General features: G+C 39.2%; 3 protein-coding genes across 5 annotated transcripts in view; all 3 read left to right on the top strand.

Annotated features, from left to right (window-relative positions):
* LOC126854371 (proton-coupled amino acid transporter-like protein pathetic) overlaps nt 1–18,087 on the top strand; it is a 54,811-nt gene that overhangs the window by 5,600 nt on the left and 31,124 nt on the right. The window lies entirely within an intron of this gene.
* LOC126854372 (alpha-N-acetylgalactosaminidase) lies at nt 86–6,348 on the top strand. 3 transcript variants are annotated; one of them, XM_050601003.1, is made up of 8 exons: nt 86–590; nt 4,238–4,396; nt 4,494–4,668; nt 4,830–5,004; nt 5,093–5,187; nt 5,256–5,615; nt 5,790–5,954; nt 6,052–6,348. In XM_050601003.1, the coding sequence occupies exons 2-8, from the start codon at nt 4,239–4,241 to the stop codon at nt 6,229–6,231; spliced, it is 1,308 nt and encodes a 435-aa protein (XP_050456960.1). In that variant the 5' UTR covers nt 86–590; nt 4,238; the 3' UTR covers nt 6,232–6,348. The 3 variants fall into 3 exon arrangements, with proteins under 3 accessions (XP_050456960.1, XP_050456961.1, XP_050456959.1); XM_050601004.1 differs by lacking the exon at nt 86–590 and adding an exon at nt 2,914–3,069; XM_050601002.1 differs by lacking the exon at nt 86–590 and having other exon boundaries at nt 3,653–4,396.
* LOC126854361 (uncharacterized) lies at nt 6,487–17,883 on the top strand. Its single transcript, XM_050600973.1, has 7 exons — nt 6,487–7,837; nt 11,109–11,327; nt 11,562–11,665; nt 11,814–12,005; nt 12,105–12,247; nt 12,416–12,542; nt 12,872–17,883. The coding sequence occupies exons 2-7, from the start codon at nt 11,159–11,161 to the stop codon at nt 16,334–16,336; spliced, it is 4,200 nt and encodes a 1,399-aa protein (XP_050456930.1). The 5' UTR covers nt 6,487–7,837; nt 11,109–11,158; the 3' UTR covers nt 16,337–17,883.

The raw sequence follows: 18,087 nt of genomic DNA, 5'->3' as shown, positions 1-18,087 counted from the left end.
GAGTTAATTTTCTTATAGAAAATTCAATGTTTCATTTCAACAGTCGCCATTTAAGGATACGAAGGCGATATCGTGCTGGAAACGTCAAAAATAAAACACGACGCAATGCAAATTGCGTGCAAGCGTTGAAGCTGTGCCAAGTTAAACCTGTGTGAGAATAAACGTGATATTCGTTCTATTGATATCCGAAAAATGTCTTTTAATATTATTTATCCAAAACATTCACAAAATGCATTTTGCAACATTCTCATTGGCATATATTTTTTGAATTGAGAGAGCTCGATGTTTGATGATTTCTTATTTATTGTAACTTATTTATACCACTCAAGTTATTAGAGAAAAACATATCGTAATCCAACATAAACTTTATTAAGATAGAGATATAGGCTATCGAACATAGACAATGCACGATAACAAAAGAAAAAAAAACATGATTGTTATGTACAAATAAAGCTTTCGAAAGTATACGAATGTTTGCGACTATAGAATATATAAGATACATTTACAAGAGAGCTATCTCTATATAAGGCATATATATTACAGAACGCCACAATAAAATAACATTCTCGTGCAACACGTGGCGGAAAGAGGTATGTCATTTTTTTCGTACGTAAGAAGATCGATTGCGTATATAAAAATAATCGTTTGATTCAAGTTATGAGAAATAAAATTATACACACGCTTGCGTGCGCCGTTTAATTCTCATCACAAATACGATTTCTATTGTATGCGATTAGCAGTTTCGCGCGCGCAAAGTTTCTAAAAAAGATACCCAAGATATTATCACATTTTTGAGAAGATCTGAGAATTTGAGAAATTCTCTTAAGAAGGCTAAAACATATCCTCGAGGCGGTCTCTCGTACCAATTTCCCGCTATCTAAATCTCGCACCGTCCGATTTCTTTTCCGAGCAAGACGGTATATAAATAATATCGGTGATACAAATTGCATATACGCGTTATCTCAAGTCGCTAATTCTCCGAGACGAATGGAGCGCGGATGTAGATCATGCCAGGGTTACGATACTTCGGAATGCAAACCGATGGGAATTGTTTCATCGACCTCGACCCAGCATGATTTTACAACCGCGCACTCTTTCTAATATCTAATTCTATTATAATACGATTCTCATCCGATTAGGACAGCTAATTCGGTATCATTACAGTCGAACGTCTTTGTTGGTTCTTCTTTCTTCTATATTTATTCTATAAGATAGAGAGAGTAGAGTAGCGGAGAAACGCGGCCGTTTCAAGAAATCAAACTTTGCATTCTAATTGTAAGATGTAGAGAAGGGGGAGATTAGAAGACGAGAGAGAGCGAGAAAGAAACTGTGCCTTTATGTCTCCTTCTTCGTAAAGAGATGTAAGAGAGGGAGACAAGTGTAACGCATATTTCTAAAAAAAAAAATGTAGTTTTATTTTTATATATTGCGATTGTTTATATATTTTAGAAAAATATATACTCAGTTTCTCATCCTACGCGAGATTGATAAGATCCACAAGATATAAAAATCTGAATTTGTTATTTCTTATATCACAATTGTGTTTATGACATAAGAAAGAATTTTCCTTCGATTACGATCATTCCAGCTACGAGGAAAAAAACAGCCAGACAGATAAATGCAAACATAAATATATACATACTCTCTCTTTTTTTCTACATATTTATATTATTATATCTTATTGACTTATTATTATCATAATAAAAACCGCAAATACACATCAAAACACATTATCGGTATCAATACGGCTAAAAGCAAGTAGATTTAAATATTGATTGTAAGATTGAAGTTTGTATCTTTCATTAGATATGTAATCTACGTGTCTAAAGATCTAAAGAGAAAATATTTATTGTATCAAAATATTGCGAGGTTTATTGTATTTTTCTCATTTTTCTGATAAAGGAACCATGCTAATTTCTTATAGCGTCCTACAAAATCAAAGAACGTAAATGAGATTAATTATATTTTCAACATCCTTTCGCCAACGATATTGCAGCCTAACGCGTATATATAACAAATTTTTAATATAGAGAATTTTTAAACTATAACACGCAATCAACTTTAATTCTCCAAATTAGATTTTTATTTTATTGTCGTAACAAATAATTCTTGTAATCACTACATACTTGACGTTTAACAATCAAGATACGCGCATCAAATACAAATCGATCGATCTGTCCGGTAAGATTTCTTCCGCGATAGATGTACAAATAAAAGAGTGTCACGGCGATTTTTTTTACTACATCAATGTAAACGCCGCCGACGTATCGCGATCGCTTTTGTCCTTCTTTACGGAGGTATGTATCCCGGTATGCACATTCGCTATTTTTTTTTTCTTTATTTCGTTCTTTCTTTCCTCTCCTTCTTTTTTTTCTCATGCAGCATAGAGTGACGAGTAAAAAAAGATTACAAAAACCGGTTCGCATTTATATTTTACTATACTTTCTCGACTCGCGTCGTATAGCATACCTATGCGGAAATAATTTCATTAAATGTTGGTTCAAATAGATGAGCAGTGAGATACAGACAAATTAGTTTCCGCAGCAACACAATTGTAGTAATAACAATAATATATATAATAATATGACGCGTTGAGAGAGGAAGAGAGAAAGAAAGAAAGAGAGATAAAGAGAAAAAAAGAAAGAAAAGAGAGAGAGAGAGAGAGAGAGAGAGAGAGAGAAAATGTACAGCAATAATATAATCATTATAATAATGATTATATGATTATAATTAAAATATATAAGCACCGAGAAAAAAATTGGCGATTTTTCAAACATCCTATATGTTGACACGAATGTGAGTTTGTGACGTCGGTGTCTACTGCTCACAATATTATTATTGCTTGTCGTCGTCTTTTTCTCTTTGTCCTCGCAGCATCACTGCCATATCATTCGGCTGATCTCGCCGTTTCTTTCACTCGTCTCCTCTCGCTCTCGCTTTCTTAACACGCCGTCACGTCTACGCCCTTCCACACAGCTGTTTGATGCTTTCATTTTTATTAGTAACAAGCTAGCGTCAACTAAACCCTGTACTATAAATCAACACATCAACAAGGTCGACGTAAACAAGGTTAATTCTACTATTTCGTATAATAAATTTTTTTTTGCGATGGTTTTTAAGATTTTGTTTCATTGTCAGTCTAAATATATTTAAACACGCGCGCTTTTACCTAAATATTTCACAATTTTTATTTTGTAATGAAAACGTTATATTTTAATTTTAATTTTAATTTTATTTCGTAAACATATATATATATATATATATATATATATATATATATATATATATGTATATTCACAGATTATAATAATTTATAGAAAGAAAAAATTCACAAAACGAGATTTAGATTAAATTTCGAGACTGAAAATAAATAAGCAATTTAAAAACATAAGCTGTCATATGAAACTCTGATAAAAATATTATGAAAAATATTATAAAGAGATAATATTTTTTATAATATTGTTATTAATTAATACAAAACATTGATTAAGATCTAAAAATCCAATCTCGAATCTCGAGTTTCTCGAGTCTCGAGTCTCGAGTCCCTTTGACAATTCTCATCTCACTTTCGTAATCAACAAGATCGACAAAGATTATCTGACTAAAAAAAACATTATTTTAATTATAACGTGCGAAAGAAGAATAATAAAAATTGGGCTCAATTTAAAAGAAAATACATGATCTGAAGAAGAAGATCCAATCCAAAAATTTCGCGAGAGGCCGAATAAAAAAAAAAAAGTAATCTAACCCTATCGGATTCATCTGGCATGTATTCCTACCCTAACCTCTTCGTTCGGCTATGTAGCGTCGCATTTACTCGCGCATAGGATAGGGAAACTCGTAGCAATTCTCTGCTCTCGTAACGTAACGAGGATTGGAAGGACTACGACGTCTATCGGCGGAGACAGGCGCGGCACGACGCGAGTCAGCGACGCGGTGATCGCGCGTAAAAATGAAATGGGGCATTGGGTGAAAGTACTCGCGGCAGCGAGCGAGCGAGCGAGCCTTGCCAGCCCGCCTCTTATATCAGATCAGTACGGTAGGCTCGCCTCGTCACTACCGCGCGTTCGCTACGCGTCATTCCTCCTGGCACGGTGGCTCTCCTCCTGATGACCTCTCCGTTGCACATCCCGTCGCGGAAATCTCTTTGCTTCGCATCTCCGGACTATGCTGCCGATTTGGTAGCCACATTCTACTCATTGACTTGAGAGAGCAGCGCTTTATTCCCTTTCTGCAGAATGCTGCGCAACCTGTGGACCTTTTGTGTCCTGTCGCCGGTCATCCTGGTCTCAGCGCTGGAGAATGGCTTGGGTAGGACACCACCGATGGGATGGTTAGCTTGGGAAAGATTCAGGTGTAACACTGACTGCAAGAATGATCCTGACAACTGCATAAGGTGAGCAGCAGTCAGTAATCTGGATACGTTATACGAATGGAATACTTGGTGTAAACATAGACAGAATTGTAACAATTGGTTTTACTGTGCTTTGCAGTGATCGTCTCTTTCGAACTATGACAGACATAGTGGTGGCTGAAGGATACGCCGCAGTGGGCTATGAGTACATTAATGTAGATGACTGTTGGTTGGAGAAAGAAAGAGACTTAAATGGACAACTTGTACCAGATAGAGAACGGTTCCCATATGGCATGAAGAGTCTAGCAGATTATGTAATTTGATGTTTATTATTCTAATAGTGCTTAATTTTATCAAATCTCTATTATAAGTTTGATCAATTGCATGAACTTATTGTTACATAATTAGTTTCTTTTCCAAAATCATAGTTTTATGCTTTAAAGTATTTTATGAAAAATATTATCTTGTTTGTCAGGTGCATTCAAAGGGCCTCAAGTTTGGTATCTACGAAGATTATGGTAATTACACTTGTGCTGGCTACCCAGGTATATTGGGCTATTTGGAATTAGATGCCGCTACATTTGGATCCTGGGACGTAGATTATGTGAAATTAGATGGATGCTATGCGCATCCCAGTGATATGGATAGAGGTACAGTCATATCTTATAAATAATCAATGAGTTTTCTCTTTTCTTAATGGAATAAAACAGTATTAAAATTATATGATGTTCATCAAAGGCTATCCCGAGTTTGGATATCATTTAAATCAAACTGGAAAGCATATGATATATTCCTGCTCCTGGCCTGTCTATCAAATCTATGCTGGTATGCAGGTAAATAGCGATATATTATGCTCAACTTATTTTTTTTAGACTATTTTTAACATTTATTTTATTTTCAGCCAAATTATACCGCGATTGCGCAGAGCTGTAATCTCTGGCGTAATTTTGATGACATTCAGGACTCGTGGGCCAGTGTGGAGAGTATCATCGATTACTATGGTAACAATCAAGACGTAATTGTGCCTATTGCCGGCCCCGGACATTGGAACGATCCAGACATGTTAATTATCGGTAACTTTGGACTAAGCTACGAACAGAGCAAGACACAAATGGCGATCTGGGCTATATTAGCAGCGCCGTTGCTCATGTCTGTCGATCTCAGGACAATTAGGCCAGAATATAAAGCCATTTTGCAAAATAAAAAAATTATTGCCGTGGATCAAGACCCGTTAGGTATACAAGGTCGACGTATATACAAAGTGAGTGGTATAAAAATTTAATATATCAGTGTTTTAATATATAGAAGTGTGATAGGCATAAATCAGTTGAAATGTGAAATTCAGTTTAGTTCCGGGATGTATTAGTGTGGCATTAATTATTTAGATAAAATTACAGTGGAATACATTTTACATAGTGTAATCCATTGATTGCAGCACAAGGGCATTGAAATTTGGGCAAGGCCCATCACTCCAGTTTACCAAAACTATTATTCGTACGCGATCGCGTTCATCAACAGACGAACAGATGGTACGCCATCGGATGTGTCAGTCACGTTGAAAGAGCTGGGTCTGCAGTATCCTGAAGGATACCGAGTAGAGGTTCGTAACATAGAGATTTAATCGGAAAATACTTATCTTCGTATACGAATTTTGTCGAAAAAAAATCGGCTTATCAAAAAATCGTTGTATCTTTCAGGATTTGTACGAAGATGTAGATTATGGCATACTAACACCACAGACCAAGATCAAAGTTAAAGTGAATCCATCGGGCGTAGTAATATTGCGATGTAATTTGAATATAGACGATTCGTTTCGCTATTCGCCGTACACACCCTTAAATCAGATTTTTAAAGTTAGACAAAATTCGTTTAAATGACCGTACGCATCTAAAATATTATCGAATTTTTATTGACGTTTTTATATAAGTTCTGCGTTCTCTACATTAACGTATTATAAGAAAAGCTAGGAGAAATAAAGAATTTTATAAACTTTATTCAACCATTTGAAATGACATTTTGTATCTTTATATTCGTTCTTTCAAGCAGTTTATTCTTAACACAATGTACAGAAATATTACAAGGTATTTTAATCTGTATATAAATACATGTTATATACATTTTCTATGCTGATATAGAAAATTTGTAGATAGACGTTTTGCAAAACAATATTTTTTATTATAAAATGTAATTTGTTTAAATTCTTTTATTAATATTTTTAATACCATTCATACTATCATACTTTTGTAGACGAGATCAGTTTTTTTATAAGGAATATTGGATCAAGTATCTTTTATAAACAGCCACGCGTGCCAGCGCGAAACATATCTCTACATTCACTGTTTCCAATCTTTTCTCTGACGTTCGTAACGCGTCACGAGGACGCAAAGGGATATCACAAACGTATATATTACTGCCGCACGGAGACATTCTACGGAGGCTATTATAAATTCACTATAGATGTCAAAGCACACATTTCTTGTACATCTATACATATCTACCTACCTATATCTACTTATCTATCCGCAATTGACATGAGAAACATGTACAAGGTGTTCCATTTTGAATGCACGTAAATATCTTCGAAACAATTGATGATGTCGAAAAATATTTCAGACAAAATTGATTCTAGAGGGGGACATAATTTGATGTCAATTTCTTGATTCCTGATTGAAAGATCTTTTTTTTAACTTTAAAAAGGTACATATATTATTAATACGCGCATTCAATTAAGGTATTCAAAAATATACAGTCCCATATAAGTGAAAATCATAAATAAGATTTGATTTTTGCTCCTAAAGAAAAATCTTTGACATCAGATTATGTCCTCGAAATCATTCAATTTTTATTTAAACATTGTTGCATTATCATCAATATATAAGTAAAAATATATTCCCGTGTACTATTTGAAATGGGACATCCTGTATACAAGTATCTCTCTACACCCACTCTCTCTCTCTCTTTCTGTCCTCCCTCTCTGCCCTCCTCCATACACTGCTGGTAATGCGTCACAGCGACGCCCGCGTCGCGTCGCGTCGCCTCGCGTCGCCTCGCGCGTGCTCCCTTCAACCCCCAGAGAAGTCGCAGCCATTGTCAGAAGGTCGGTCGGTCAGCTCGATTCCTCGCGAAACGCGCCTCCGTTGTGCGCGTAACACACCCTTTCGTCACGCGAGTACCTTGAGCGAAGAGCGAATAACCGAGCGAGCGGGATAGACTGACAGATAGACGAAGGTGAAGGAGAAGAAAGAAGGGAAAAGCGCGAAATGTGAGAGACCAATTGTTCGTTGACGCGATGAAACGCAAACATCCGCTCGACGCTGATTCCGCGCGAGCAGCACCAGCATCAGTCCTAGTATCAGCCAACATCGTCGTCAGCTCCGCCTCCGCTTCTGTTGCCGCCGTCGCTGCCGTTGCTGCTACCGCGTTGCTGCAACCTCTTGCCGTCACGACCACGAGCATGAAGATTCCGCCTCTCTCATGACCCAGGTGAGTCCGAGGGCAAAATTTTTTCTTTTTACGACAGAAGCGCATCGAGGACGACCGCGCGACGTCGGTCTCGTGGTCGGTTTACGCGTCCGTGTTTTCTCTCGCGAGATAACAAACTCGCGCCGATATGGCGGCCGTCGCCGGCCCCGAGCGGCACCTCCGGTAAGCGATCGTTTCGCGGGAAAGGAACTAGATGATTACGCTTGTTCCGAGATAAAGGCGAAGCGGTTTCTTTTTATGCGATACGATTGTGCGTTATCGATATTGATGCAAAGTAGCATCGCGATCGATAACGCGCGCTTTCGTAAACCGATATCACGTTCCTTTCGAATCCGCGGTGATTCAAATGTTCGATGGTCATTTAGATCAAGTTTCATGTCTGAATCTTTTGGACGTCTCGATGTCGATGCATTGTTGATGAGCGTGATTTTTCGCTCAACGCGAACTTTCAGTCATTGATGTAGAGGCAGCTCGCATATGAATGAATAATGGCGCCATATCGAGAATCGTTTTGAACGGTGACGCGTTTACGGCTGTCTTACAGTCGGAGTCGATAATCTAAACAGTTATTCATATCTTTATTTATTGCATATGAGTCGCGAGATTCGATGTTGAATCGTTGAAATTTTCCGTTCGAAGCTTGACAAATATTGCGCAGTCCAAATCTTTGAAAAAATCAAGGATCAATGCGCGTTTCAGATTGAGTTATTTAATATTAATTTCAGATTTAGAAATTGAAGAATATTCATCTAATTATATATTTAATTAATGGATTTGAGAAGCGCTAGATAGATAGATTTATTGTTTACGTTTGAAACTTGAAATATAATATATTTGAATGCATTATATAATTGTTATACGTATATGATTCATCATTTTATTCGCTTTTCTTCATCTATTTTTTTTAATCTTCCCTCTCTCTCTCTCTCTCTCTCTCGCTCTCATAATTAATTCTATTACTAATTACCTATTTATCTAATGTGTTATGAATCATAGTCTTTTTTTACTCTTTCTCACTATTGTATTGTTATTCAGTTAATTCTCTGATTTAATGTCATATTATCATAATCCGCGTGTAACAGATAATATGTTGAGGTAATGATCACGTTTGCCTCGCTGATATAATTAACGTACAATCGGAATTAATTGAAACGACGGAGAAAGATGGGTAGATACGGATCGGGATGATTAAAAAAATGTCACCGCAATAATATTGCATATATATATCGGCATAAGCGCGCACTCGCTATTTATCATATTTCCTATGTAGGGCGGCGCAGATAAATCGATACGCGGCACTTTCATTCATGGCTGCCTCTCTCACGGTTGGCACATTGCCGTTGCTCTACGTACCATCCACGTTGTCGAGACCACCACACTTACAACTCACCCGTTACGTAGTATGCAGTGGTTCTCCGTTTCGCATCGGCGTAAGAACAATGAATTGTTCATCGTACGCGAATCTCGTATTTTAATCGAGCATATAAATGCGAGCGGTGAAATTTGTACGTTTAAAAGAAGCCAACAATGGTGTCTTCTTTCTTTTTTTTTTTTTTTAATAGAAAATTTAGTTAGGAGTTGAAGGGCGATCGGTACCTTTTCAGTCCTTGAATCGTGACGTAAGCATTCGCGTGGGATGCATTTCGCATTCTATTTATATATCGTTATCATTAGTGACATGTAGAACGAGTCTCATTCTCCCGACATAGGCGCATAATAGCCTGACGATAATTCAGTCGTTGGAATTGATTGAAAAGCGAGATGCCGCAGACATAAATTACATTTTCATTACGTATTTTTTTTTTTTTTTTTAAGGCTGAACGTTCCAAAAATCTTGTCTTTAAAAGCCAAAAATTTAAAGAAAGAGAGAGATATGTCAATAGCCAAATATTCCAAAGATCTTACAATATTTTTGCTCTCCTTTTTTTTTGAGAGGAAAAGAGCTTCCTTGAAATTCTTAGAAATTTAATAATTGCATCTCGTGCATCACCACTGCATCCCTCGTCGCATCCCTCGATAGCGCGCGCGTCAATATTACGTCGGCGTGCATCCGCCCGTCCATCCGTCCGTCCGTCCATCCGTCCGTCCCTTCGTTTGCGTTGAGTGACGACGGTTGACATTAGCCGTCGTGCACGAGGCATCTCTGGGTGGCATCCTCAAAATTAGTTAAACTAGTGCATCGAGAGAGCGGCTAACCCAGTTATGAACGCGAAAATGGGAATATCGAATAAATTTACTGCGCAGCCGCATATCGGCACTATCGGCCGCGAATATACTAGACGACGCATACCTACATGCACGTATCCGCGGCCCTTCCGTTCGTTTGCGCGCACGCGGCGAAGAACTACGACGAACGCGGGGAAAGGGTGGAAGATTGTAGAAAGGGAGGGAGCGGGGGATGGGTACGCTACTCTTTGAAATCGGTCCACTTGCCTCCGTGTGGCGTCCGCCGCGGCACACAATGCGAGGGTGGCGGTGGCGCGAGTGGAGAACAGGAGGCGGATTTTCCGCTCGGTGACGCTCGCCAAAGGATCTATTTAAAGGATCGGTTGTGATTTTTGAACTCCCGTGCCGCCTTCGAAGCCACACCGCGGATTACGCCTGTATTCGAGATCGTCGCATTGTTCTCGTAAGAGCTCCGTGTGTCTCTCGAGCTCCCGCTAAAGCGTTCTCCATGGCAAAAAGCGTCGTCGATCTCATGACGTTTCTGGATGTTTGCCAACTCTATCTGCAGACGAAAAAGAAATCTCGGAATCTCTGTACGCTCTGGGCGATCGTGACGTTCATCCGCACGGAGGATACCGGGGAATTCTTGCAATGGTGTCGCGCCTACACGGTGCCTCGTTTGCGATATCGCACGGATCGCGGCAAAAAGACGGAGAACGCGGAGAAGCAGAGACCCGATAAGCTAATACTCAAACTGCTGCAGGAGTTGTTCTATTGCGGATGTCTGCCACCTTGCGAAATCGGTCTGTGAGCCAAGGACGATGTATTGTCGCCAAGTAAACCTCTAACGTAGGACACGTGAAGATCCGTTGAGTTATTCGACAGTCTTGACGCAACAGGCTATACATACTGTAGTCTTAAAAATCAACAAGATAACACGAAATCTTCGGCTAAAGGAAAGTCTGTATCTTCGTAAATATCTCGATATCCTGGCGATATTCTTCTCTCGATTTAATCCTTAAAATGGCTTTTCTCGATACTCCAGTGCTTTCGATCGTGAAATTTGATATTTTTTTTACTTAGGGAGATTAAAATTTCTGTGCAGCATCGTGTGAGCGCACATGTGGACGAGGATAAATCACCTTAGCGAGAGGGATGTCTGAGAGCGACGGAGAGCATGCAGCTCGCTCGGTGGCCTTAGAGCAAGCCTACGTTCACGAAGTATACGAGCAATGTGCCGAGAAGACCACGCAGAGTAAACACTGGCCACGAGTATATCAGTTTCTTCAGGAACTTGAACCGGGTGCTCTCGTCTGCGACATCGGTCAGTCGAAAATATTTTTTACACGTGAAATATTATTCTCTTTTTATTTTTATTTATTTCTTTATTTTTTTTTCTACTAACAATAAGTATATAATATTCATCTGTCATATTGCGAATGTCTGTCACTATGCAATTTTCGCGAAAAATTTATCGCGTGAGTTGCATAGTAAACGAAGTTTGTATTCTGCACCTATGCGTTCAGGTAGACAATTTTTTTATGTTTGCATTATTCAGGTTGCGGCAACGGCAAATATCTCAGCGTAAATCATAGCATCTTTAAGATAGGTGTGGACCGATGCAAGCGCTTCACGAACATCGCGCGCGAGAAGGAAAACGAGGTACATATAGCAATCAGAAGCTTCTCATCCTTAAATTATGATAATTACAAACTTTATTAATTCGTGTCTCGAAATATTATATATTTTTTTTGCGCAAGTTAAATTAATTTCGCGGATTAATATAATATCTAAATATATCTCTTATAAGGTTCTGATCTGCGATAATTTGGCTCTACCATTTCGAGAAGAGAGCTTTGATGCGGTGCTGTCAATCGCCGTGGTGCATCACTTTGCCACCACGGAGAGGAGAGTACACGCGTTGAAGGAGTTGGCGCGGATTCTCAGGATCGGAGGTCGACTCGTTATATCCGTTTGGGCTATGGAACAAAAGCATAGAAAGGTAAATAAGAATCTATTCTCTTTTAAATCTTCTTCCGACGATTTATTTTTTCATAGCTACTTGGATTGATTAAATTTTTCCATTATTATTTATTCGTAGTTTGAATCGCAAGATGTTTTAATACCTTGGCCCAAATCATATTGTATGAGCGCAGCATCAGATGAAACAAAGCACTCGGGCGTATCAGACGGTAACGAGAAGCGAGATGACATCACTCAGAAATATCCATCATCCTCTAAAAGGTAAATTTTTTCGATACATATGCAGTAATTGCTAATTATTTAATAAACTGTGATTGCGCATTATCACAATGTAAAAAAGATTGAAATAATTGTATTCTTATTTTTGCACAATTTCTATGTTTTGTCCGTGAGCATGTAGGTCATAGCTGTCATGATTTCTTATTTCAGAGATAGCCAACAAAAATGTAAAAGCAAGAGTTATTGGATCGATCCGATATTCAGTTTGTCACCATCCACTAGCAGTCTCTCTAGCCCAAATGAAACTTGCTATAGCTGTTTTCGGCGAGCGTTACAGGTAATCAAATAAAACCAAATGAAATAGATTATCTATCTTTGTTACATAAACAATATTTTAAGCTCGAGCGATTGGAGAAGATTGACTAAAAATATGTTTTTTAGAAATGTGAAAAAAAAAATTTTTTATCTAGAAGGTTATTCAATTAAATGTCGAGGGTTATTCAATTAAATTTCTTTATTGAGGGAAATTGAATTGATCACTTTTGAAATTGTATCTATGTTTTTTGAATAATTTTTTTTCAATATATATTTTTATTATATTTTTTAATTACATCAATTAAATATTCTATTATTATATATTCAGTCGTGATTCGTATAACTTTTTAGAAATTAGCGAGAAGTAGACGCGGAGGCGGCAGTCGTGCATGGTTTTCCGGAAGCTGGCAAAGCGGTACTAAGAATCGACGGCACTGCGATCCTGATGAGATGACCGATGTAGACGAACTGCCAATTGAACTGCGTCGTGTGGAAACTACGCATACGTTAACGATGATGAACAAGCGCTCCACGGATACGTTGAACATAAAGTCCAAGAGTCTAGGTGACATCTTAGAGATCGAACGACTCGATCTGGTGCGCTCCCGATCTAGTATTCCGGGTTTTTGCTCCACGTCGGAGCTGATTCTAGATGAACGATCGGTTTCATCATCGTCGAGCGGTTCGAAACCGCGATTAGTGAAACAGAAATTGTGTGTGGAGGAGACCGGTTTGGAGAATCCCGAAGACACTGCCATTGAAAATCTAATCAAGGACCTTCCGGACTTCTCCTGCCAACCGATGCGTAAACGTAATGTACCATTGAAGCAGAACTCGATGAACGAGGAACTAATGTCAGCGGAACGATTGGAGGAGAAAGAGCGAGTACGCCGAAACATCATGAAACAGGCGTCACTAAATGAGGAACTAATCTGTAAATGGCGAACGTTTGAGGCGTTCAAGGAATCGATTAGTCCAGTGAGTGCCAGTCGGCGCTTCCAATTGCTGAAGAACGGACTCACCAGCAAGATCAAACGTTCCACCACGAACATCGAAAAAGTCTCCAGTATATCCATCAAAAACGGTTTCGTCCGGATGCTACAAGGTTGGAAATCCTGCGAGAATGAATCGGTGTCTACCGCGACAGCGGAAGTAATGACAAAGCCCAAACCGGCGGACAATAAGGTACAATCAGTTGCATTGATGAAACGTAGTATTGAGGTCGTTGAACGTCGTCTTTCACGCGAGGACGGTTCGGATTCATCCAAAGACAGCAGTTTGCAGAGTGACACTAGCGTCGACTCCGAGGATAGTTTTGCATCAGTGATTTTTATTCCGAAGCAAGATATTCCTATCCCGGCACCCCCAGCATCCTCGTCGGTCAATGAAGTACCTTCCGCGCCGCGACCAGCGGCACTGCAACTCGACACGACATCGGCTCCATCATCGCCGCGTGTCAAGCAGCCACTGGACAATAGTCAGTCCTCTAGATTCAAACTGATGGATATGTCATCTTTGTTGAAGCAGCAATCGGCTGTCACAAATACAGATACGAATACAAATACGAATGCGCATCTCAGTGACGCAATCAAGTCCAGTGCATCGACTGTCATCTGCAAGGAAACATCCGATAAGATTTTACAGACGCCAAGAGAACACCATCTGATGTCGGAACCAGCGGAGGAGCCTGATGTGGAAAAAGACACCGCACCGCTGATACGTGCCTTCAACGACGTCAAAATGGCTAGTCGTGAGCCGATTATAAACGAGGATGATAACCGAAAGGCTAGGTTAAACCAAATCAAGGAACTGCTCATAGCGAAGCCGGGTTTTGCGACTCGCGCTAGACCGTCATTTCCGTTAGTCAGACGCGCCTCCACAGCGGCTTCAGGTCGTTTGGAGACCGTCACAAGAATTTTACCGCGTTTACTATCTCTGGAGTTGTTTAATCCAGAGACAGATGATCTGGATAGCGATTCTAGCGGCGTTTCGTCACCGGAATCGGTTGGCTCGGTGATCAGCGTCACATCAGATGAAAGATATCTCGCGAGAAAGGAAGAAGAGAAGAAGAACAATGCGCAGATGAATGAAGGAGTTTCCAAGTCAAACGAAGATAATGTATCAAAGAATACGAAAGAACCAGAAACTATACATGAAGACGAATCATTGAGTATAGAAACCACAGCATCATTCGAGGAGTCTAATACATCTCTGGATCCTCCGCACGACGATACGCCTGCGGATTTCAATGATGACATGCTATTTTCAGAAACCGACAGGATGCATGATTCTATCCAAGATAATTTACGAGCTGATACAATCCGCTCCGCGTCGCGCCTACTTTTGGAAAGCGGAAAATCCATCTCCTCGCAATCTATGAAGCTCCTCGAGGCCGCTGCTAACGTGGCGAGTTCGCTGGAGAATGCTGTAGAGACGGCGATTCAACGCAACACTCAAGTGGAACAATTCTCACAATTATCGCAAGTTGCACAACAACGGAATAACAATGGCGTCTGGTCGCAATCGAGCGTGCGAACGCGAGCATACTTGAAGCAAGATCGTAAATCCGCTTCAGTGGATTTAGATAGCTATGCCGACGAATCGAGTAGCAATCTCATGCAAGACATTAGTCGGTATTGTCAGAACTCGTCATTCGATCTCTTGTGCCAGACGTCGAAAACTTCATCATCGTCATTGGACAATAAGTTGGACACGGAATCGGATGCCACGGCCTGGGATGGATGCAATCAAGTGCCCAAGGAGACCTCATGGATCGTAAACAAAGCGTACGATAGGAGTGGATATGAAAAGTTTACCAAGGTGATCCAATCCAAATTGACACCAAAATCCAAATCCCTCTGTGAGGACCATGCCGTCGTATTTGAATCCGAATTCGACCATAAATTTAAATGCGATTCCAAATATAAACTTAAATTGGAAGCCAAGTCCGAACCTAGAGTTATGTCTAAATATGACGAACCGTTCAAATTCGACCTCGCATCCGAAGAGAATTCAAAAATTAAATTCGACCTCGTATCAACAGTTAATCCTGTATCCAATAGTAATTTCACAGGCGATAACAAAAAAACATTTATAAATCCTAAAGATTTAGAGCTTAATTCTGAAAGCACGTTTAACTTTCAATCTGGAGCGGATCCTAAACGGTCCAATGTCAACCAGGAGCGATATGGCTCTCCTAACACTTCGCCGCTGTTGCGCAGCAGTTCGGACGATATGTTGGATTTTGTGATGGTGTCGAAGACAGGCGAGTTCGAGTGCGAGGACGCAACAGAGGATTCGAGGACGGCTGAGAAGTGGCGTTCTTCCCAGGACGGACTATCGATAGACTCGAGCTATGTGGGTGATTCTATAATGGAGAACACTACAAGCCCGAGCGACGGTAGCCAAGAGGAGTCAACGGCGAGGCTATTCACCGGCAGTACAGTATCGTTAGCATCGAATCCGAACAACGTGGAGAATAACCGTCGATGCTCGGTGGAACGACGAAGATTGCAAGAACGCGGTCGATCGTTGGACGAGATGTCAAGCCAGACGAAGAGACGAGACGCCGCGGATTGTCTGGTCAGCACAAACAGGACCACCGACTCCATTAGCAATGCCTCGTCTCAGGAGTCATTATCTTCGGACCGCGGTGGCGGCTCGATCACTTATCATCAGTACTACCACGTCTTTCGTGAGGGCGAGCTAGATCAGCTGATCAACAAATATGTCGAAAATCTGCATATCATCTCGTCGTATTACGATCATGCCAGTTGGTGCGTTGTCGCGGAGAAAGTGCAGGTTTGGACTATATGACTTCGGATACGGATCATCAAATGAAGGACCAGCGGCTGCCGCGACGCGCAAAGTTGTACCGGGTGTCTCGATAGGAGATGTCAACCAGAAGGGATCAACTAGGTTCAATCTTATGAAAATTTACACTCGCTTAGTTTCACCTTCTTCTGTTGTAAAAATAATTTCTGATCTCTAAAACAAAAAGAAAAAACAAAAAAAAAAAAACAAAAAAACGGAGCTTGCAGGGACTTAGGAAACTGGATATATAATTCTTGAATTATTTATTTTCATGATTCACATCTTTTAGCCTTTATATTACAGAGACGGATTGGGGAGAACTCTTACTTTTGAGACAAAAGTACTAATCCCTCTTTTTGGGACACACAGTACACTCCAATGGATAGCCGAATTATTACGGTTAATTGTTAAAAATTGCGCTTCGAGTACCAGATGAATGACTAAATCCGCGGATCTAAGTGTCCAAGAATCCAATCTCAAAAACTTAGGGGTCCAAGAATCCAAGGATTTGAAGGCTCAAGGATTTCATAATAATATCAATATCCAAGATATAAAATAATTCACGAGTTGACTTTCTAACGATCTGTTCTGGAAAACTGCAATGATCTATATCGCTATTGAAATATCACTTTACGCTCGTTAAACATTCCTTGTCTCATAAACATGTTTGTCTCATCGTGAAGAGATTTCTCTGTCCGTGACGTCGCTGAAGTAATGCGCGACGCAATAATATAGTTATTTGAACTATCGAAAACGATGATATAAGTAACGAACCAGCAATTAAAAAATATCATGAAATATCCAAAGATAAGGGAACATTTTGATAATATAAATGGCCGTAATATCTTTTTTAATTCTTGTTATTAATTATTGCAATAATCCTTCATTTTTCATGTTTGATTTGTTTAACTTTATTTTTGCTTCAGTGACGTTTAGGACTGTTTATCTCATTTTGGATTTGCACATTTCGGAACAACGATTGCAGAAAGCACAACCCTTCGAGAAGAAAAAGATAAGGGATGGTAAATAATAAAAAGAGAAAAAAGAACAGGGCGGGAAAGAGAAAAAGTACTATATATGCTCAAGATATTTGTATTCTCGAAGGGTGGTGCGATCTGAATATACATGCGTTTAGTAAAGCGTAAAATTCAGAAACGACAACTGGCTCCCGGCTATGGAGCGTATTTTCTATAGCTTCTTGAGGAACGGACAATATTCGAACGCTTGAACGTAGATATACCTCAATAATGCGCGAACATTCCACTTCCAAAAATATATATATATATATTTACATATACACATAAACACACAGGTATTAGGGTGTCCCTTAATTGTGCTTTGTTCACTGATTCGTGTTTAAGATTAACATTAAACTCAACATATATAAATAACTAAGAAAATACAGAATAATGTTTCAAATTTATATCACATAACAGAAAGGAAAAGCTAAAAAAGAATACATATACATATTTGTTACATGATTGATAGGCAAGTAAAAGACATCCTAATACATATATAAACACACGACATACGTACATACATATAATACATACATATGTGTGTATATATATATATATATATATATATATATATATATATATATATATTAGGATATAAGAATTCAAGGATCCAATAATCTGAATATATTGAATGCTTATATTCTTGGATTCTTCGTCCTTTTAATTTCTTAGATTCTTAAATCTTTATGTAGAATATTTTTTGACAGTATTATTGACTTCAAATGAAATTTTTAA

Source organism: Cataglyphis hispanica, chromosome 14 (genome assembly GCF_021464435.1).
Source record: "Cataglyphis hispanica isolate Lineage 1 chromosome 14, ULB_Chis1_1.0, whole genome shotgun sequence".
NCBI classification, from domain to species: Eukaryota; Metazoa; Arthropoda; class Insecta; order Hymenoptera; family Formicidae; genus Cataglyphis; species Cataglyphis hispanica.
Note: the sequence above shows the minus strand (reverse complement) of the source record. Positions and strands in the feature narration are given on the sequence as shown.